The following is a 22,058-nucleotide window of genomic DNA, read 5'->3' on the forward strand; positions in this document are numbered from 1 at the left end:
CCACAAGCAGAGGACCTGGGTTCAGTTCCTGGCAATGGATAATCACAGCTATAACTCCCATTCAGGGGACCCAACCTCTCTTTTAGCCTCTTCTGGCTCCTGTATGTACACAGTGTGCATAAACTCACACAGGCCAACATACATACATATAAAGTAATAAACAAGACTGGCAAGATGGCTCTGCAGATAAAGATGCTTGCTACCAAGCTCTCCTAGCCTGACAACCTAAGTTTGATCCCTGGAGTCCACATGTGGAAGCAAAGAACCAACTCCTGCAAATTGTTCCCTCTCTCTCTCTCTCTCTCTCTCTCTCTCTCTCTCTCTCTCTCTCTCTCTCTCACACACACACACACACACACACACTTAAATGTAATGCATTAAAAATAACAATTTGCAAATACATAATCTTCAAGTCTTGTATTAAGCATCACATGTGTGTCTAAAGAGTAAAAAGAAGTCCTGAGAGGAAATATAAGGGGCTGGAGAGATGGCTCAGAGGCTAAGAGCTCTGGCTACTCTTCCAGAGGTCCTGAGTTCAATTCCCAGCAACCATATGATGGCTCACAACCATCTATAATGAGGCCTGGTGCCCTCTTTGGGTGGGCAGGCACACATGCAGACAGAACATTATATGCATAATAAATAATCTTTTTTTAAAAAGAGGAAATATAACTGAGAAAGTATGACAGTTTAAACATCTGTTAATTGTACCAGATGGTATGTATGGAATTGTGCCAGGATTGATCATTAGCTACATCATCATCATCATCATCATCATCATCATCATTATTATTATTTGTTTTTTCGAGACAAGGTTTCTTAGTGTAGCCTTGACTGTCCTGGACTCACTTTGTAGACCAGGCTGGCCTGTCCTGGACTCACTTTGTAGACCAGGCTGGCCTCAAACTCACAGAGATCCACCTGCCTCTGCCTCCAAGAGTGATGGGATTACAGATGTGCACCATGGTGCCCAGCTCAAAAATAAATCTTAAAAATAAAAAATGAACCCTCCATTGGAGAAATCACTTCAAGTTCTTTCACTTGACATTGTAACTTATCAAGGAGATTTGGTCTCAGACATAAACCCTCCCTTCCTTCCTGACACAGATCTCCTATCCCTTGGACTTTCCTGGGTGACAGGAGTATTTGTGCTCCAATGAAGTAACCCTTTGTGGGCTCCTGGCTGGAGGCTGGTCCCCAGAAAGGGAAAGCCATGAATAGAGGCTGGGAGCTTTCCACAGTCAACTGTAAGGCAGCCTCCATAAAAAGTTCTGAATTCCCAGTGGGGCATTGTTGGCACATGCCTTTAATCCTAGTGCCTGAGAAGCAGAGGATGGTGAATCTCTGAATTCCATGCCAACCTGGTCTGTAGAGGGAGTTCCAGGAGAGCCATGGCTACACAGAGAAACCCTATCATCTAGGAAAACCAAGATTAAAAAAAAATTCCTGAATTCTCACTTCTGACTGCTGAACCATGCAGAGGTTCTCAAGGAGCCCGCATCTTTACCTTGCTGTGTGTTCCACTTTATAATCTACCTATTTATTTACATCCTGTATAATATCCTTTATAATGAACCAGTAAACATATTTTCTTGAACTTAATGAGGCATCCTAGCAGATTCATAGAACCTAAGGAGTAGGTCCAGAGAACTTTGATTTAGAGTCATTGGTAAGAGCCTATTACATGTGGTTGGCATCTAAACTGTGGAAGCAGTCTTGTAGACCGAGCCCTCATCCTATGGAATCTGGCTGAAGCTCCAGGCTGCTACCTTCAGACCTGAATTAGTGCACACCCAGCTTGTGTCTGCAGGAGATTACTTGATGTATAGGGAGAAACCTTCCACACATCTAGGGTCAGAAGTGAAATAATAGGTTACACAGGTGCATCACAATACTAGGCTCTTCTCCCACTTGAAAGACATGTATAGGAATTATGCCTTTACTAGTAGGCCTCTTTGATTGCAATAGAAATCAGCTTGGAACAGTGTAAGGAGAAAACAACAGTGGATCAGAGGATGCTGCAGGAAGAGTGTGGCTCACAGAATGGATGGAAGAACTACAAGGATGAGGGCTACTGAAGGGACCCAGGAGTCTAGGACCAGTGACCTGTTAATCCCAAAGATGGGAGAGACCACAGACCCCAATCATCATACCCAAAATAACTAAAGCAAGCTTTGTTATTTGTGCTCGCTGACTGCCTTCCCCTAGGGCAGGGATTGAGAGGTCAGCTTTGGATGTGAGGAAGGCAAGGTTTTTACAGCTCAAAGGTAGGGAGTTTCCAAATGAGAGATTTGGCAGGTGAAAGAGGTGTGGTTACAGGAGCAGAACATAAGCATAACAAATTAGTCCTCATGACCTTCTGAAACAAAGACGTGTTTGCCAGGTGGGCATAACAAAGTAGTCACGACAATGGGTAGTCATAACAAGATACTCATAGGTGGTCATATAACCTTTTGAAACCAAGGTGGGGTTGCAAGATGGTTATAAACAAAACCTTTTTGAGGCAAAGACATGATTTCCATCCCTGGAACATGCAGTACAGAACCGTTTGTAGTTAGGGTTACAGGTGTGGCAGAGCCCATTCCTTGAGAAACAGAGGTTTAGTCCTAAATAGGATTGAACCTAGTTTGTTTTTACTCTAAGATGGCTTTTAAGCCTAAGATGGAGGCAGGCTGCTTCTTCAGATCCCAGCCTAGGTGATGGTTTAATTTTCTCAGGCTTTCCCATGTGGTGAAGAACGTGACCGGAGGCTTCCCTGGGTGCCATTTTACAGAGGGCGTGGTCACACTTCTAGAGAAAAATCCCTGGGAAAAATGGCTACTGGCTCTGTTTGGATTTGTTCAAACACGTCACGTGATCATTCTGGACCAATTACTGTGGCCAGAGGGATGGAGCACATTTAGTTCAGTTTGGACCATCTGCTTATCTCTGTGGTCAGGGAGGAGATGAATTGAGTATGTTCTGCAACAACTCAGTCCCAGAGTTTGAGAGCCGTCCCAAGGTGCCCTGTGCCAGGAGAATACAGCAGACTGATCCAAGGATGTGCGTGGTTCGATTTACTGGAGATTTACTGAGAGAAGCATGCCTTGGAGAGAGACCCGGCAGACCGCCAACATTTGGGGCAAACTATGGGGCTTTATACAGCAGTCAGGACAAAAATGACTTCATTCAAGCTGGAATGCACCTGGTTTATCTCAAGCTAACATCAAAGAGCCAGGCGAATTCCTGGCACCCGGGTCTAGTCCTCCACTCCCACATAACAATCTCTCATGGATTTGGCTATTTATGGTATGCTGAGAAACTATTTGTGGGGAACCAACCAGGATTACTCAGGGTGATCATGACAGCTATAACTCAACATGGTTGTTGTCAGATTACCCAGAATCCATAGTTACCAAACCGGAGAGGGGTACTTGACACAGTGAGCAAATCCCAGCAGCCAGGCAAATGCATCCAGAAGAGAAAAAAAAAAAAAAATTCTGGAGGGTTCCACCTGTTTGCTTGGGTATGTGTGTGGCCTGTGTACATGTGTGTGTAGGTGTGTGTGTGTCCTTTCAAGTGAAAGTGGAAGCTAAAATGGTGAATATAAAAGTTCCTTCTTTGATAGCTCTTCATTGTATTTTTTATCAATAGGGTCCCTCACTGAACCTGGAACTCATCAAGTTGGTTAGACTGGTTGGCCAATGAACTCTAGGGAATCTACCTTTCTCTGCTCTCCACCCCCCACCACTGCAATGACTCTAGACTCTAGCCCCTGGGGTTACAGGGGCACACCAGCAGACCTGGCTCTTATGTGGGTCCCGGGGAGCTGACCTCAGACCTTCACGCTTCTGCAGCAGGCAGCTTACCGATTGAGCCATCCCTCTACTCCCTGGTGGTGTTTTTATTGTTGGCCAGAGCTCAGAGGCACAAATACCTGGCTTAGGTTTGCTCTTCTGGGTTCTGTGAGCTCTGAGGAATCCTCCCCTCCCTTTTACATACATCTTTTTAATTAAAAATTCATTTATTGCTGGGCAGTGGTAGCACACGCCTTAAATCCCAGCACTTGGGAGGCAGAGGCATGCAGATCTTTGAGTTCAAGGCCAGCCTGATCTATAGAGTGAGTTCCTCGACAGCCAAGACTTTTACACAAAGAAACCCTGTCTCAAAAAAACAAAACAAAACAAAGTATATTTTTATTCGTTTATTTTTATTTATGTATGGGATGGCCCATAGACACAAGAGAGAATAAGAATCTATGTGGTGGGCTGGAGAGATGGCTCAGAGGTTAAGAGCACTGGCTGCTCTTCCAGAGGTCCTGAGTTCAATTCCCAGCAACTACATGGTGGCTCAGAACCATCTATTATGAGATCTGGTGCCCTCTTCTGGTGTTCAGGTGTACATGCAGATACAACATTGTATACATAATAAATAAAATCTTACTAAAAATAAAAAGAATCTATGTGGCTCACTTAATATGATGCTGGGCACAAATATGGTTGTGTATTTAGCAAATAAAAATATAATTCCAGCACAATAAAATACAGCAATATTGCGGATATATTCATGACAAAGTTATCTGAAACTTAATTGTCTGTCCTATATTTCATCTGCCAACCCCTCCCACACAGTTATACTGATAACCATTGTTAACTGAGACTACATCCAGGGAAAGTTATTTTCAAGCCACAGTACTTGGACAGGACATAGGACACAGTACTCTCTTCCTGTTGAATATAGCATTGCTTTAAAGACATTCTAAGTCACAAAAGCACTGACAAGCAGAGAATTCATGAGGTGGGGCCTCAGTCCATGCTAGGGCTTCTTTAAAGGTGAGGTCACTTCCATACTCCAAGCCCTCTGGACAGCCTTGGGAGTCTCCCACTTTTAGAAGGCCTGAAATGTGGACATAGAGACTTCTACTCTGAGCACTCCGAGGGGAGGGGAAGGGTTTTCTCTTGCCTTCAGTACTGAGTTTGGTCTAGAGTAGCTCTGAGTACACCCAGGGCAGTAGGCTGGGCTACTTAATGAGTGCTATTTAATGCACACTCCTGGTCCCTACGTAGGCCTGGGCTTAGATGAAACCACCTTTAACCTCCGTTTTTGTTTTGTTTTACGGACACGGACAAAATTCACATGGAAAAGACACAAATGTCTCTAATAATCCCTGGAAGGCTTGGCTGTAAGTGGAAGTGTGGTGCTCGGATCTTTTTATTTTTATTTTTTTCGGGTTTTTCAAGATTGGGTTTCTGTGTATAGCCTTGGCTGTCTTGAACTCGCTTTGTAGACTGCCTGCCTCTGCCTCCGGAGTGCTGGGAGGTGCTCTGATTTTTTTAAAAAATGATTTAGTTATTTATTGTTATGTATACAGTCGTCTATCTGCATGTATAGCCGCAGGCCAGAAGGGGGTCTCGCTCTCATTATCGATGGTTGTGAACCACCATGAGGTTGCTGGGAATGAATTCAGGACTTTTGAAAAGAACAGCCAGTGTTCTTAACCTCTGAGCTACCTCTCCAGGCCGAGGTGCTCGGTTCTTAAACAGGCAGATCTGAGTTATCATTATTCCGCAGACTCAACTAAAGACACACACACACGTGCCCCCCCCCCCCCAGCTCTCCACAGTACTATAAGCCCTCACGTCAGCCACGGACCAATTCTGGTGCCGCCCACCTTCCCTTCCCAGGAGGCGCCGCGCGGGTGTTCGCCCTACGTGATTGGCAGCGTCACTTCACGTGACCCCGAGTAGCGGTGGCTGTTGCCGTGGTGACGGCGGGAGAGCTGGCAGTCTAGAGGAGAGAAAGCACAGCCCGGCAGCAGGTAAGCGCGGCCCTCCTTGTGGCTGGGCCCGTGGCGCAGGCTTCGGAGCCCCGCGTGGATGGCTCGCCTTGTCTGTCCTGGTTCCTATCGGGCCAGGGCCTGAGGCCGCCGCCTGCGCCTCCAAAGCATAGGTCCGTTGCTTCCCCGAGGAGTCCCTAGCTCTGCTGCGCTTTGGCGCACTTGGAGTGGTCCTTGGTTGTGTTGCTGAGCTTTGGCAGCGCGATCCCGTGGCCTGAGGCATTTAGGTCCCTCTCTCCCCGTAGTTTTCATTAGTAGTCTTCCCTCCCAGCACCCAGATCAAGCTCAGACTTTACTGAAGCTAAGTGGAAGCATGGTACTTGCAGTACAAATTCATCTTCTCCTTATTCGGCCAGCTGTAGGCCTAAATCTCTTGGAGATGGCAATGCAGAAGTTGTCACCGCATGCCAAAACACTATGAACAGCTTCCTTAGGCTGTTTGTAGTAAATTAATTGACATAAGGGACATGAACTCACGAGCGATAGGATGCACTTGCTGACCAAGCCTGAAGACCTGTGTTGGAACCCCAGACTCATATATTGGAAGGAGAGAACCAACTCCTGCATAATCACCTGCAATATCAGCACAGAATTAATTCCAGCTTTGTCACTTTCTGGAGTGTCTGTGAGTTTGGTGGCTCATGAGGTGGGGGCACTGTCCCAGTTAGAATTCTTATTGCTGGGATGAAACAGTTTGACCAAAAGCAACAGAGGGAGGAAAAGGGCGCATTTTGCTTACTATTCCACATTACTGTTCATCAAAGGAAGTCAGGGCAGGAACCTGGAGGCAGGAGCTGATGCAGAGGCCATGGAAGAGTGCTGCGTACTGGCTTGCTCCCTCTGTCTTGCTCAGCCTGCTTTAAAATTTAACACTTAATTTATCTATCTATTTATTTGGTTTTTCTTCTCTTCTTAGATTAATTTATTATGTATACAGTGCTCTGCCTGCATGTACACCTACAGGCCAGAACAGGGCATCAGATTACATTATAGATGGCTATGAGCCACCATGTGGTTGCTGGGAATTGAACTCAGGACCCCTGGAAGAGAAGTCAGTGCTCTTAACCTCAGAGCCATCTCTCCAGCCCATTTTTTTTTTTTTTGGTTTTTCTGTATAACCCTTGCTGTCCCAGAACTCTGAAGACCATACTGGCCTGAGATCTGCCTGCTTCTGCCTCCCAAGCGCTGGGATTAAAGGCGTGCACATGCCACCACACCAGGCTTTCGGCCTGCTTTCTTTTTAAAAAAAGAGTTATTTATTTTATATGTATGGGTAATTTTGCCTGCTCACATATATGTGTGTGCCACATGCATGCCTATCACCTCATGCATGCCTATTTTCATGGATTTCCTAAATCTGGAGCTACAGACAGTTGTAAGCTGTCATGTGGGTGCTAGGAATTAAACCCAGGTCCTCTAGAGGAGCAGCCAGTGCTCCCAGCCTCTGAGCCATCTCTCCAATTCCCGACAGCCCTCTTTCTTATAGAAATCTCCCTCCTTGCTTCTGTATTTACCTGGGAGATTTCAACATCTGGCCCGGGAGTGGTGGGCCTGATGTTCTGCAAGTCTTTCTGGGTGGGTACCTTTAGATGTTTGCAGGAAAGAGCATCAAGACAGACAGAACTGTGCACATGCCACTCTTGGAGGGCAGGATATATTGTGGGCATCAGTGAGCTTCCCTGTAAGCTGGGAGTGCCTGGTGGCCATTGTGGTTCAAGTCAGCAGATGGAAAGCTACAAAAGGCTTGGAGAGATGGGCCTACGGAGTCTACTTCAGCTGTAGGATCCTAGAAACACTGCCCATGTGGTGGGATTGCAGGTGTGTGTGCCACCACACCCAGTTTATGAGGCCCTAGTTTATGAGGTCCTAGAGGGCTTTACGCCTGCTAGTCACTCTACCAGCAGAGCTACAGCTCAGCTCTTGTGTTTTCCACTGTTGCTGGTTCCCATGAACTTGGTGGCTTGAGTAGTGCACGCTTAGTGTCCTGAAGGCTAGAAGCCTACACTGAGCATGTCAGGTGCATTCACACACAGAGTATCTGCTTGGATCTCTACTAAGGGGACTCGATCCATATGCCAAACCCTGGCCTTGGTAGCCTGTTTCTTTCAGGACCAGCTACAGTGTGCCCTGCCTCCCAGTTCCTGCCTCACCTCCTTGACTCGTTACCACCCCTCTATCTTCGAAGCCTGTAGTGATGGGTCTATATTTCTGCATCTTGTCACTCTGACACTGGTCCTCTTGCCTTTCTTAGCTGAACTAGTCATCCAGGCTTATCTCTGGGATTAAAAGACAGCTGATTACTTGTCTTAATGCCACCTGCATGTTTACATCCCACTAGTCACGTGACCTCCCATTGCCCCATAGTCACAGGTTCTAGGGATTACTGTGTGTCTGCCTGTCTGTGGACCCTGTACTCTGTCTACCACAGCCACCCCCTTGTGATTTCTCAGGTGGTTGAAATTAACCTTTGTCTTATGTTTTTGTCTTGTAGAGATTTCTGCTATGAGAACTGCCAGTAACAATTCACTATGGGGGATATTCTGGCCCATGAATCTGAATTACTTGGACTGGTGAAAGAGGTATGAAACACAAGTCACCAAAAAGCATTTTTAAAAAAGATTATTTAATCCAGCCGGTGGTGGCACACGATTTTAATCCCAGTACTCGGAATGCAGAGGCAGGCGGATCGTTGTGAGTTCGAGGCCAGCCTGATCTACAAAGTTAGTCCAGGACAGCCAAGGCTACACAGAGAAACCTTGTCTTGAAAAAACAAAACACAAAACAAAAAAAGGATTATGTATGTATCTATGTATGTATGGCTGTTTGCATCATATGTGTGAGTTTTCTGGAGGCCAGAGAGAGGCATTAGATCACCTGGAGGCATTTGTGAGCCACCTTTTGAGGATGCTGGGATTGGAACTCAGGTCCCCAAAATATGTATTTTAAAATGTAATGAGACTGAAGAGATGGCTCAGAGGTTAAGAGGACACAGGTTTGATTCTTAGTGCACACATAGCAAATTACAGCCATTGGTAATTCTATCTCAAGGAATCCAGTGCTCTCTTTTGACTTCTGTGTATACCAGGCATGGATGTGATGCATAGACTCATACATGTAGGCAAAACACTCATATACACAAAGATAAAAATGAATAAATCTTTATTTGTTTTGTTTGTTTGTTTTTTTGGTTTTTTTGAGACAGGGTTTCTCTGTGTAGCCTTGGCTGTCCTGGAACTTACTCTGTAGACCAGGCTGGCCTGGAACTCAGAGATCTGCCTTCCTCTACCTTCCAAGTGCTGGGATTAAAAGCATGCGCCACCACTGTCTGGCTTGAATAAATCTTTAAAAACAAAATTAAAATGTAGCAAGAATGGCTTGGTGGTTAAAAGCACTGACTGTTCTTCCAGAGGACACAAGTTTGGTTCCTAGAATCCACATGGTGGCCAACAGCCATCTATAATTCCAGTTTCAAAGGATTTGATATAGTCTTCTGGCTTTGTGGGTGCCTTGTGCATGTGGTGTATTTATATATACACAGACAAGCTGCCTACACACATAAAATAAACATAAGTATATCTTTAAAATGTAGCAAGTTTATACATGTAATCTAGCACTTGAGAGGCTCTAGCAGGTCAGTCTGGACTTTATACAGAGACCCTGTTATCAAAACAAATTAAGTAAGTAAATGAATATATAAATAGATTGTAAGCTGCAACACATTTTTTCTGTTTTGTATTCTTTTTTTTTAAATCATTACATGATTTTTCATTTCACTGGTGCTAGCCTGAGTCTGTTGTGTTTGATTGGGGCTCATGCAGCCCAGGATAGCCTTGAACTTGATAGGTAGCCAAAGACAACCTTGAGACTTCTCTCCTCCCGCCTCTGGCTCCCCAGTGCGAGGATCACAGCCATGTGCCATAGACCTGGAATAACCTCTGTTAGCTCTCAGCCCCTTCGATTTGCTACTCTGAGAGCTTGGGAAGAGCAGGATTCAGGCAGGCCTTCTGAGGTGTAGGGCTGAAGATGGATGCTGGCCTCTGTGAGTAAGCTGTCAGTTATGCCTCGGGGGTCAGTGGAGGGAAGAGGGGCGTCTACTTTGTACAGGCAGCTTTGTTCGTTGTTGATCGTGAATAAAGTGCTGTAGCTGGCACCACCAGGACTGTGGGCAGGGCCAGGGGACCCAGCCACACCCTAGAATATGTGGAACACATCCGACTGGTGCCAACTGAAAGGATATGTGTGAAGAACAGCATTAGAGCACTGTTCTTGAGAGAGAGTGAGGACATTTCCCTTTGGTTTTTATTTTTTGTTTTGGTTTGGTTTTTTTTTTTTTTTTTTTTTTTTTTGGTTTTTGAGACAGGGTTTCTCTGTGTAGCCTTGGCTGTCCTGGACTGGCTTTGTAGACCAGGCTGGCCTTGCGCTCACAGAGATCCACCTGCCTCTGCCTCCCTGAGTGCTAGGATTACAGGTGTGCGCCACCATGACCGGCATAATATTTTCCATTTTTAATGCTTTATAGTCTCCTGTTAGCGAAGCATTATTTCTAATTCTATTTCAAATAGGATCCTAGTAAACCAAAAGCTGTAGACCTCTGCCGATCACTTGATTTCTTCAGATTGCATCACTTCAGTTTTCTATTAATAATAAAATGATGGGTCTGTAGAGAGGGCTCAGTGCCTAAGAGTACATATTGCTCATGCAGAAGCCCCAGATTCGGTTCTCAGAACCCAAGTATGGTGGCTCCTAACCTGTAGCTTCAGCCCAGGAGATGTTTCACTTTTATCCTGAATCTGTGGCCACCTGTTTTCTATAAGTGTGATTGACAGAGGGATGCATGTTTATGGCTTGATGTTTCTTTCTTTGTTTGTTTGTTTTTGCTTTCTGAGACAGGGTTTCTCTGTGTAGCCCTGGCTGTCCTGAACTCACTCTGTAGACCAGGCTGGCCTCGAACTCACAGTGATTCGCCTGCCTCTGGCCTCCCTGAGTGCTGGGATTTTATTTATTTATTTATTTTTGTTTCGTTTTGTTTTGTTTTGAGTGCTGGGATTTTAACGGCGCGCACCACCATGCCTGGCTATGGCTTGATGTTTCAATGTTTGTATTGGCTGACCTGCTGAGGTGATCACCCGATCGAGCTCATTAAGTACACCTGTCTCTTGTTTCCTTTCATCCTTTTTTCCTTCCTCTGTGTTAAGAACATTTAAAATCAATTCTCCTAGCAAATTCCAAATGTGCTCCATAGTGTTAATAACCACAGTCATCATATTGACTGTTAGCTCACAGGCGTTACTCACTTTGCATAGCTGAAATTTATCCTTGGACCAAAATATTTTCTTAGCCCCTGGCAACTACCATTGTGCTGTCTGCTTCCATGAGTGTGACTGTTTAGATTCCACATGTATGTGCAGTATTTGTCTTTCTCTGCCTGGCCTATTTCATGTAGTCTCTGCCCCACAATGCCACCTGTGTTACCAGTGTCAGGATTTGTAAGGCCATACTATTTTAATATGTACAATTTCTTACCTACTTATCTGTTGGTGGATATTTAAGTTTATCCCATGTCTTGGCTGTTTTGAATAATGTGGTAGAAATGCTCATGTGCAGATATCACTCTTAAAAATCAATTTTATTTTCTTCTCTATATACCCAAAAGTGGGATTGCTGGATCATAGTATAGTTCAGACTTTTTGTTGAGTGACTTGCTATTTGATAGTTGCATAAATGTATGTAATACATTCTTGTTATTCTCTTTTTGTTTTGTTTTGCTTTGCTTTTCAAGACAGGGTTTCTCTGTATAGCCTTGGCTGTCTTGGACTCACTTTGTAGACCAGGCTAGCCTCTCCTAGTTTTTTGAGAAACTTCCAGTTGTTGTCCATTTATAGCTATGTTGGTCTCCATTGCCACTAACAGTATAGAAGGTTCCCTCTCCTCTACTTCCTTTGTCACTGTTCACTTTTGTCCTTTTGAAGACGTGTTTTATGATTTATGTGTTTGTGCACATGTATGTGCATTCGAGTGCAGGTGCCAGTGGAGGCCAGAAGAAGGTGTTGGATCCTCTGGAGCTGCAGTTACACAGGAAGCTGTGAGCCTCCTGATGGTGCTGCTGGCTTTTAAACTTGGGTCCTCTGCAAGAGTATCATGTGCTGGGCATCTCCAGAGGTTGTCTTTTTGATGGTAGATACTCCTGTGGGAGTGGCTTTAAGCATATTCCTGTTGGCCTTTTGTATGTCTGCATTAGTGAGATGTATGTTCAGGTCATTTGACCATTTGTTCAAATTGTTTAATTGGAATATTTGGGTTTCATTTATTTCTTTCTTTATTTATTGTTCCTGAATTATGTTCTCTATCCCAGTATTTAGATTTTGCTGAATTTGAAGATACTTTGAAGACATTTTCAAAAGAATGCAAAGTAAAAGGAAAGCCAGTTTGTAAAACTGTAGGTGGATCATTAAAGAAGGGCTCCAAGTCGCTGCTAATCCAGGTAAGACTGTGCCTTGTCTTCAGCTCTGTGAAGATGCTTGTGACAGTCAGAGAATTGCAAGTTCTTTCAAGTTAGATAAAAATAGACTCAAAACTATCAGAAGAATGCACCATGAACCACAAGGTTTCATACTTCAAACGCATTAGAGTGGTTGCTATCAAAATAAACAACAGAGAGGGCTGGAGAGATGGCTCAGCAGTTAAGAGCGCTGGCTGCTCTTCCAGAGGGTCCAGGTTCAATCCCTGGCACACACACGGTGGGTCATAACCATGTGTAAATCCAGTTCCAAGGGATCGGGCATCCTCTTTGGCTTTTGCAGGTACCGGGCTTGCACATGGGGCACAGACATGCATGCAGGCAAAACTCCATATGCATAAAGTAAAATCTGTATTCTCTCCAATAATGTAAAGGATGCCAGTTTTATCTATCCTTGCTTACATGCTCTTTTCTGGTGTTTATGTGTATTTAATATTTATTTATCTTTGTTTTTGGTTATCCAGTCAACAGCTATTAGATAACACTGTATATTATTATACTATGACATATGCCACTCCATCATAGTGCCCCAAAGACAGATTTCCCATATAAAAGTCCTTGGAGCCAGGGGAGGTGGCACTTGCCTTTAATCCCAGCACTTGGGAGGCAGAGGCAGGCAGATCTATGTGAGTTCGAGGCCAACCTGGTCTACAAAGTGAGTCCAGGACAGCCAGGGCTACACAGAGAAACCCTGTCTCAAAACAAAACAAAACAAACAACAACAACAAAAAAGTCCTTGGAGCAGAAGAGGAGAATGGTGGCGCACGCTCTATTCCCAGCTCTCCGGAGGCTAAGGCAGGAAAATCAGGAAATCAAGATGAGGAAATCTAGCCAAAAACTGGTCTAGAAAGATGGCTCACTTGTTCCCAACCCTGAGGTCCTGAGTTTGATTCTTATGAACACATGGTGGGAGAGCCAACTTCCAAAAGTTGTCTTTTGGCCTTCACATACACAGTATGACACGTGCAAACATACCACACGTATGCACATGTATGTACATACACAAGTCTCTAAATAGATGTAATTAAAATATTTTTTAGAAACTCAAATAACAAAAATGTCTTGGATAGTGGTTAAGCAAAGTCTACTGTTGGTTGCCTTATGCTGCCGTTCTTAGGCCCAGTTCCAGCACAGTGGCTTTCCATGATTGGTGGTGGTGTGTATGCACACTTATCTTGGTGACTCTGGCTAACAGAGGATCAGTTTGTGACCATAGTAACAGTGGACTGTTTTATGTATAGAGGTTATTTTAAAGCAAGGACCATTCCTAGATATCAGTGTGATGGTAGTGACATTGCAAAGGTTTGTAGTTTCTGGTTTATAAATATAGATTCTAGAATAAACTGTACATGGACCATTTGGTATGTAGAGTCTGCTAAGACATATTTTTTTAAAAACTCATGACTCTGAGCCTTAGATAATTGTGCACTCAGCCAGGCGTGGTGGCTTGCGCAGGTCTTTAATTCCAGCACTTAGAGGGAGCAGAGGCAGGCAGATCTCTGAGTTGGAGGTCAGCTTGGTCTATAGAGTGAGTTCCAGGACAGCCAGGGCTATACAGAGAAACCCTATCTCAAAAAACAAACAAAAGAAAGAAAAGAAAAGAAAAGAAAAAGACAAAAAGAAAAAGTCTACACTCACTTCAACCTCCTGAGTGGCTGGCAGGATTTGCAGGGGAACTGAGGAGAGGGGTGCACAGGGCTGAGCCCAGCCCAGCAACATGTCCCGGGCAGAGTCACTTCACCATTGTATTCTTCATTCACAAGAAAGCGAACGAGGAGCCTCTGACCAGGTCCCCCAGTCTGTTGGGGTACTGCCCGGCTGCCTGTGCTTTGTTCTGGCAGCCCCCATCCACAGTGGCCAACAGGCTGCCCTCAGCTTTTCCAAGGCTGGTTTAGTCTACAAAGTGAATGGAGGACAGCCAGGACTACAAGAGAAACCTTGTCTCAAAAAACAAAACAAGACAAAAAACAAAAACAAAAACAAAAACCAGTTGTGGGTTGGTAGTGAATGGATGGATAGCCATAGCTCAGGGTAAGGCAGCTCTCCACCACAGGATGTTTATGGTCCTCACAGGGAGACTTGAGGACAGTCACATGCCCATGTTGTCCGGCCTCAGAACCCTGTCTATTTAGAAGGCATTAGTGTTTCATGCTGTCAGAGTCCAGGCTGGGTATTGCCGAAGGAGCCTCTGGGCAGGAGTGTGTAAGTATGTAGCATTGGTAGGTGGTGGGGAGCATCTTGTTTGACTAGGATTTTTTTTTTCTTGAGACAGGACTGTCCTGGACTTGCTTTGTAGACCAGGTTGGCCTCACCACCTCCCTCTGCCTCATGAGTGCTGCGAGTAAGGTGTGTACCACCACACCTGGCTTTGACTAAGATTCTTTTTTTTTTTTTTTTTAATTTTATTTCATGTACATTGGAGTGAGGGTGTCAGATCCCTTGGAACTTGAATTATAGACATTTGTGAGCTGTCATGTGGGTGCTGGGAATTGAACCTGGGTCCTTTGAAAGAACAGACAGTGCTCTTGACCACTGAGCCATCTCTCCAGCCCCTTGACTAGGATTCTTGTTATGTCTTCTCCACAGAAGGATCTGGTGGCAGCGTTCGACAGTGGAGACCAGAAGGTGTTCTTTGACTTGTGGGAGGGCCACGTTCCCCGCTCCCTCAGAGACACTGACTCCCTGGCCCAGAAGCTGGAATTCTACCTTCATATCCATTTCGCCATCTATCTCCTGAAGTACTCCGGAGGCAGGCCGGTAGGCTGGCTTAGGGTTTGGATCACTTTGCGAATTTCAAGGAAGCATTCGTTTAGTTTTGTGACCATATTACCACGTTGCTTCTTATGTCCCAATACATGATTTTTTTTTGCTTCATCTTCAGAAGTTTATTTCCTAATTTATATGGAATTTTGTACTTTCTGTGATCAAAGTTAAATTGTTTTCCTTTTAAACACCTCAGATGGCTGAGTCTTAGAGACTCATCACAGTGAGTTTGCGCTATTGGGTTACGTGCTGTAGCTAGGAGAAGACCTAGGCCATACATTTAAATGCAGGGAGTAGAGGAGTCCTGAGGAGGGGCCACGAGGCTTGAGTTTAGCTGCTGCCTTTTCCTGGATGGGCTGGAGATGTGGAAAAGGAAGCAGAGGGCTGGAGTGTCGAGTGCCTGTGGTAGATGGCCCTTCAATTATAGACAAAACAGCAAAGGACAGAGCGCTGGCATGAAATCACTCTTGTAACACTGCCTTGAGCTCCCGTGGGAACTCACTGGAACATGGGGATACCAGTGGAGGGGCAGTGGTGAGGAAGTGGCATCACAGTACCATGGAGTAGCCATTCTTGGAAGGCTGTTCCTCTGTGACCCGTGTCCGGAGGGTCTGACTTTCTTCAGTACTTGCTGTTTTGTTCCATTTTATTTCTGCTTAAGCGATTTTTTTATTTTGGTGTAATACAAAAGTCAGTGTGACCTATTTTCTAAGCCGAGTACTCAGAAGAGGACCTCATGGCGCAGGCTGAGTGAGGTGTGTTCTCAAGAAGAGGAAGGTGGGATCTGTGGGGTGGAGGAGAAAAGTACCGCTCTGGAGGCTCAGTGTCTTCACTTGATTTGGGTTGTATGTGGAACCGTGATGTGGTCACCGTCAGTCCTTAGCTTCATGAAGGGCAGGAGTGCACTTCTGTTTCAGGGACCGACAAAGATGCTGCGCTCCCCTTTAGAGACATGGGAATGCAGGCAAATGTTTATGTGTCTGGAAAACAGAAGCGTGGGCCCATCTCACAACGGAGAATTATAGACAGGTGGTCGGTTCTGACATCGAAAATGATGTTTATGAAGCTTTGTAAGGACACGAGAAAATGGTAAAAGAGCATGTGAAGTGTGCATTGGTCTCTGGCATTCCTATCTAAAGTGACATTAGACACTGGAGCGATGTCCCTGCCGGCCAGGTGGGGCAATGCTAGTGACGTGACTGAGACCCAGGGACTTTCTCAGAGTGGACGGGGTCAACAGGAGGACTGAGTCCCAAGCCAGAGACCCTGAACATGTCTTCTTCTTCTAGGACAAACAGGAGCTAGATGAGAGGATTTCTTATTTCAAAACCTACCTGGAGACAAAAGGGGCCGCCCTGAGCCAGACCACGGAGTTTCTTCCCTTCTATGCCCTCCCCTTTGTGCCCAATCCTATGGTGCACCCCTCGTTTAAAGAGCTCTTCCAGGTGAGCAGCTGCTGTGGGACTTGTCAGAACCTGGGCCTCATTGGTGCTTTCTGGATGATGCTTTAAAGGACCTAAGGTCCATCCTCATTACTATGTTACGGTAGCCGAATGCATATAGTTACTCTATCAAATGGCTGGTGGTGTGTTATCATCCTGTACGAGCTGTGTTGTATGTCCTGGCACATATCTGTAGCCTGGAAGGGATGAAGCAAGACATAGAAGCCAGGCCAGTTAGATATCAGGAGGGAGATGCAGAAGGAAGTTGAGTTGTCTCAGAATGAAATAATAGGGATGTATAACCTGTGACCTGAACCACACATTGATGCACGCTTCTGAAGGCCAGGCCCGAGCCCAGAGAGAATGATTCCTTTACAGTTAGCAAAGTAAACAAAAGTAGTTGTTGTGGTTGTTGTTGTTGTTATTATTATTATTATTATTATATTATTTTAGGTTTTTCAAGACAGGGTTTCTCTGTGTAACATTGCTGGCTGTCCTAGACTTGCTTTGTAGACTAGGGTTGTTTTGAACTCACAGAGATCCACCTGCCTCTGCCTCTCAAGTACTGGGATTAAAGGCATGCATGTGACACCATGCCTGGCCAAAAGTACTTTTTGGATGCGCATGCATGTGTAGGCACCCACGCACACACATCAAACATCACATAGGAAAATTGACTCTGCACAGGTGCAGGTCCATCAGTCTCAACATGTGCATAGTTATAATGGCCATCAGCACCATCAAGGAGCATCGTTTTTGCATCAGTCATTTCTAAGAACTGCCTTGAGCTGCCCCTACCTCCAGCCAAGCAGCCGCTCTTACATTTCACTTTAACACAGCGCTCAGATCATTTGTTTGAACAAACTTTCCTTATGCTGTAATATGGGACTTAGTTGTTGTCAACACTAAGGCCTATTAACTTAAGCTGACGGTTTGAAAATATGCTAGCCTGCCATACTGTTTATACTTTATAAGAGCTGGAGAGACGACTCGCTGGTGTTTAAGCCCAGCTAACCTGCACCTCTGCTGTTGCCCTTTCTGCTGTTTTGGAGTAACTTGTCTGTTGAGAGGTTACCTCTATTTTTTTCCTTTGCATTTGAGATTGTATAATTTCACTTTAGTGGGTCTATGGTCAAATTTCTGATTTCATTTTGGATTTATTGAGCCTCCTTGATTTGATGCCTTATGTCTTGGAACAGCTTATATTTCTTCATATATTCCCTCTCTGCAGTTCTCTTATCATTTCTTCTGGACACCTGATCCATTGTCCATGACTCTTCTCATTATATCCTGCATGTCTTTTTTTTTTTTTTTTTTTTTTTTTTTGAGATCCAGCATCCACATCAGACAACTCATACTCCCAGGAACTGCAGCTTCAAGGAGCTAACACATCTCTCACCTCCTTGGACACATACACAAACACACATACATTCACAAAAAATAAATAATATGAACATTGTAAAAAATGGACGTCACCAGTCCAGCTAATGAGTTTCTTTGTAGAAATCTCAATGTGTCCTCTGTATACTCAGTTTGTCAGAGAATACCCTCCTGCAAAATACTGAGGATGCCTGTAATTATCTCAAGGAATGTTTCTGAGTGCCTGTTCCTGCTGGGGTTGAGTTAAGTAAGCTTAATTAGTAAAGATCTAAAGAGATGGAAGGCTACCCCAGCACTTGGGAGGCAGAGGCCAGCCTGAACAGGCTACAGAGAAACTCTGTCCCGAAAAACGGGTGGTACAGACTGTAATTCCAGCTACTAGGGAGACTAAGGCAGGAAGTTTAAGGCCAGCCTGGGCAATTTAATGAGATTCTAGTATCTCAAAAGTGCAAGAAGCTGTGAGGCATGGTGGTGCACCCCTTTAATCCCAGCACTGGGAGGCAGAGGTGGGCAGATCACTGTAAGTTCGAGGCCAGCCTGGTCTACAAAGAGAGTCCAAGACAGCCAGGACTCTGTGTAACTGAGAAACTCTTGTCTCGAAAAACAAAAACCAAAACAAAAAGTACAAGAAGCTGGAGGTGCAACTCAGTGGTTAGTGCTTAGCATGCTGAGCACCCTAGATCAGTCACCAAGGGGCTGGGGAGAAGTGAAGTTTGCAGGCCCTGCAGGGGAGAGTGGGGGAAAGGCCATGGGGGAGCCCTGGGCCCAGTCCTCACATCCATAGTAGTCCTGCCGTGCGTTAGGGTTCCACTGAAGATTTAGAAGGATGAGAGCATTTAATGCTGGATGACAGTCGGGCAGCCACGAGTGTACTTTGAAGCCTGTGTTCTGACAGGGAGAAATTGAGAAAGAGGATGAGAGGCTTTTCCCAGACTGTTCATGAGTGCCACCTGGCTCTTCTCCTGGCCCCTCACACTTGTCTCTGAAAGTGTGGGATCAAGTGCTCCTCAGACTCAAAGTGTTCTTCTCAAAGCTGAAAACAATAAAAAGAACAGTCAAGGAGAAATGAGGCCTTACGCCTGGAGAGTTTGTATTCCAGCCTATCCGTGTCCGTTGCAGGAACACTGTTGGAGAGATGGTCGAGTGGAAAATAGCTGTTTGTTGGTTATATGAAATAGTAACCAACACCAGGACAACTTGACTGGGAGTCTCGGGTCCCAAATACGTGTTTTTGGTTTTGTGAGACAGGGTCTCATGTAGCTCCGACTGGCCATGAACTCAACATAGCTGTGATGACGTTGATCCTCCTACCTCCTTTTTTGTTTGTTTGTTTTTTGAGACAGGGTTTCTCTGTCTAGCCTTGGCTTGTCCTGGGCTCACTTTGTAGACCAGACTGGCATTGAATTTATTGTGATCCACCTGCCTCTGAGTGCTGGGATTAAAGGCGTGCGCCACCATGCCCTGAGTGCTGGGATTGCAGTCATGCACCACCATGGCCAGTTTTATGAGGTACTGAGAACTAAGTCCGGTGTTTCTTGTATGTTAGACAAGTCCTCTGCCACCTAAGCCAGATTCTCACCTCGACTGGTGAGATGCCTCTGCTGGTAAAAGTGCTTGTTGTACAAGCAGGACAACCTGGTTTTGAACCCTGGGTCTCTCAAAAACGTGATTACTACCATCTGATCTCAGCATTCCTGTAGTGAGAAAAGCGTGGAGGCAGGAGAATTGCTCAGAAGCTCTCAGGTCAGCACAGAGCTGCCTCACCAAGGTGGAAGGGGAGACCTGCCTCCTGAAAGTTGTCCTCTGACCTGCACGCTGTGGCATGCGTGTTCCTTGCTCACATGTGTATTACACATCAGGAGTAACAAACAAAACTGTCTTGATGTACACTGGCCGCCTCAGCACCCTCTTTTTGAGACTCCTCAGATGGTTGAATGGACAGAGCTGAAGCCCTGCTGCTTTCCTAGGGCAAAGCTGGACCACCAACAGCGAGGTTGGGGATCCAGATACCCAAGACCACATCTGGGCTGCTGTGCTCCCTCTATAAGCTCTAGAGAGGAGTGTCCTTCCTTTTTCCTCCAGCTTCCAATGGCCCCAGGTGGTTCTTGGCTTGTGTGCACAGCTCTCTGGCCATCTCCCCAGTGTCTGTGTGTGAGCTCCCTTTTTGTTTAGGCATAGTGGCACTAATGAAGGGCTCAACCTGTCCAGTGTGCATACATCTGATGATTGCCATCGTCCTATCCCCAGGCTTTATGTCCCAATGGTTTCAGTATGACTTTTGGGGAACAGTACAGACCATAATAGTATACATTACATTTTTAAAAAAAGATTTATTTTTATGTGCATTGGTGTTTTGCCTATATATATATATCTGTGTGAGGGTACTGTATCTACTGGAAGTGCAGTCACAGGCAGCTATGAGCTGCCATGAAGGTCCTGGGAATTGAACCTGGGTCCTGTAGGAGAACAGCCAGTGCTCTTAACCACTGAGCCATCTCCCCAGGCCAAACACTACAGTTTCAAATCTTGCAGCATCAGAGAATTTAAAGATATTTTGAAAATATAGGAATTTTCTTCTTTTTATCTGTCAGCATTGTGTCCAAAAACCAGATGCCATAGGGAGTAGAATGAAGGGGAGAAGGAAGGGAGCCGTCCTGGAGAGGGGGACTGTGGGCGGGCCTGGAAGGGGCTGGGTGTGGATTAGTCCTGGAGAGGGGGGCTGTGGGCGGGCCTGGAAGGGGCTGGGTGTGGATTAGTCCTAGAGAGGGGGGCTGTGGGCGGGCCTGGAAGGGGCTGGGTGTGGATTTTGGTGGGTAGGTGCCTTTTTGTGGTTCATAAGTGGGAGATGTTTTTATCTTATTTTGGTTTTGGTTTTTCGAGACAGGGTTTCTCTGTGTATCCTTGGCTGTCCTGGACTTGCAGGCTGGCCTCGAACTCACAGCAATCCTTTTGCCTCTGCCTCCTGAGTGCTGGGACTAAAGGCGTGCACTACCATGCTTGGCTCCTTTATTTTACTTTTATTTGAAGAACAGAAATAAAGTTATCCCCCAAAGTTTGTTATTAGGAATAGTGTTCTGTTTAAGCCAGATACGGAGGAGCCTGCCTATTTTCCCAGCACTCATGAGAGTCAGAAGTTCAGTGCCAGCCTGAGTAACATAGCAAAAAACCCTCAGCACATGTAAAGTCGGGTGATAATGGTTTGGTGTCATACTTTTTCTTTCACAATTTCTATCATTTTTTCCTTTAATTAATGTTATTTCCTTTAATTAATGTTAATTAATTAAAGTTGTTAACTTAATTTCAAGGGTAGAGTAAACTACAATTGCATCACAGTGCTTGCCATGACAAAGGTGGTAGGCACAACATCTTTCTTCTCGTCTAAATGAGGTCTAGAAGTGCTTCTCTTTCTTTGGGAGTTGTTAAGAGATAGTTGTCTGCGTCATGTCTACCGTGGCATGCATGGCTAGACTGCACTGAATTTATTTTGGTATTCTGCCTAATAAGGCCAGCTATCATACTTGTGTTTAAATCACATGAAATATTTCAGTCATGTGCAAGTTATTTGTCCTTCTGCGGGTCCTTGAATTACTTATAAATGAATCAGTCACATGTCGGAAAACCTGTTTTCCATGCTCTTCTCCATCCTGGCAGGACACTTCCTGTTTGGTTTCTGTAACTGACAGGGCTGTTTGACCCAACACCTGTAGCTTTGGTGGTAGTGTTGCTAATTAGTGAGCTGACATTGTATTTGTTTTTTCTTCAGGATTCTTGGACTCCAGAGTTAAAGCTGAAGCTGGAAAAGTTTTTAGCTTTAATTTTTAAAGCCAGTAACACGCCAAAGCTTTTAACCATCTATGTATCCTTTTGAAATGAGTGGGACCTCTGAGTCCTATAACAGTGGCACAGGCCTTGGGCGCCTCAGATGGGCAAGTGGTTGCAGATCTGCTGTGTTCGCACTTAGGAAGTAAAGGAAGCATCTGAGGAGGCTGTGCCGTGACCTGGAAGGGGCTGACCTTCATGCCATTGGATTTCCGAGACTTGGCTATGGTCTTATTTTCTTTATTTATTTTTAGATTTATTTATTACGTATACAGTGTTCTGCATGTACACATGCACACCAGAAGAGGACACCACATCTCAT

At 45.1% G+C, this 22,058-nt stretch overlaps 1 protein-coding gene across 1 annotated transcript in view; it reads left to right on the forward strand.

Moving 5' to 3' along the window:
• The first annotated feature begins 5,692 nt into the window (after positions 1 to 5,692).
• The window catches only part of Armc9 (armadillo repeat containing 9), a 140,644-nt gene continuing 124,278 nt past the window's right edge, over positions 5,693 to 22,058 (forward strand). Inside the window, exons 1-6 of the mRNA XM_051154240.1 lie at positions 5,693 to 5,797; positions 8,307 to 8,394; positions 12,168 to 12,296; positions 14,919 to 15,089; positions 16,385 to 16,540; positions 21,681 to 21,773. Of these exons, the coding sequence (XP_051010197.1) occupies positions 8,344 to 8,394; positions 12,168 to 12,296; positions 14,919 to 15,089; positions 16,385 to 16,540; positions 21,681 to 21,773 (600 nt within the window). The 5' untranslated portion in view covers positions 5,693 to 5,797; positions 8,307 to 8,343. The remainder of the gene's footprint in view (positions 5,798 to 8,306; positions 8,395 to 12,167; positions 12,297 to 14,918; positions 15,090 to 16,384; positions 16,541 to 21,680; positions 21,774 to 22,058) is intronic.

Source organism: Acomys russatus, chromosome 12, assembly GCF_903995435.1.
Source record: "Acomys russatus chromosome 12, mAcoRus1.1, whole genome shotgun sequence".
NCBI lineage: Eukaryota > Metazoa > Chordata > Mammalia > Rodentia > Muridae > Acomys > Acomys russatus.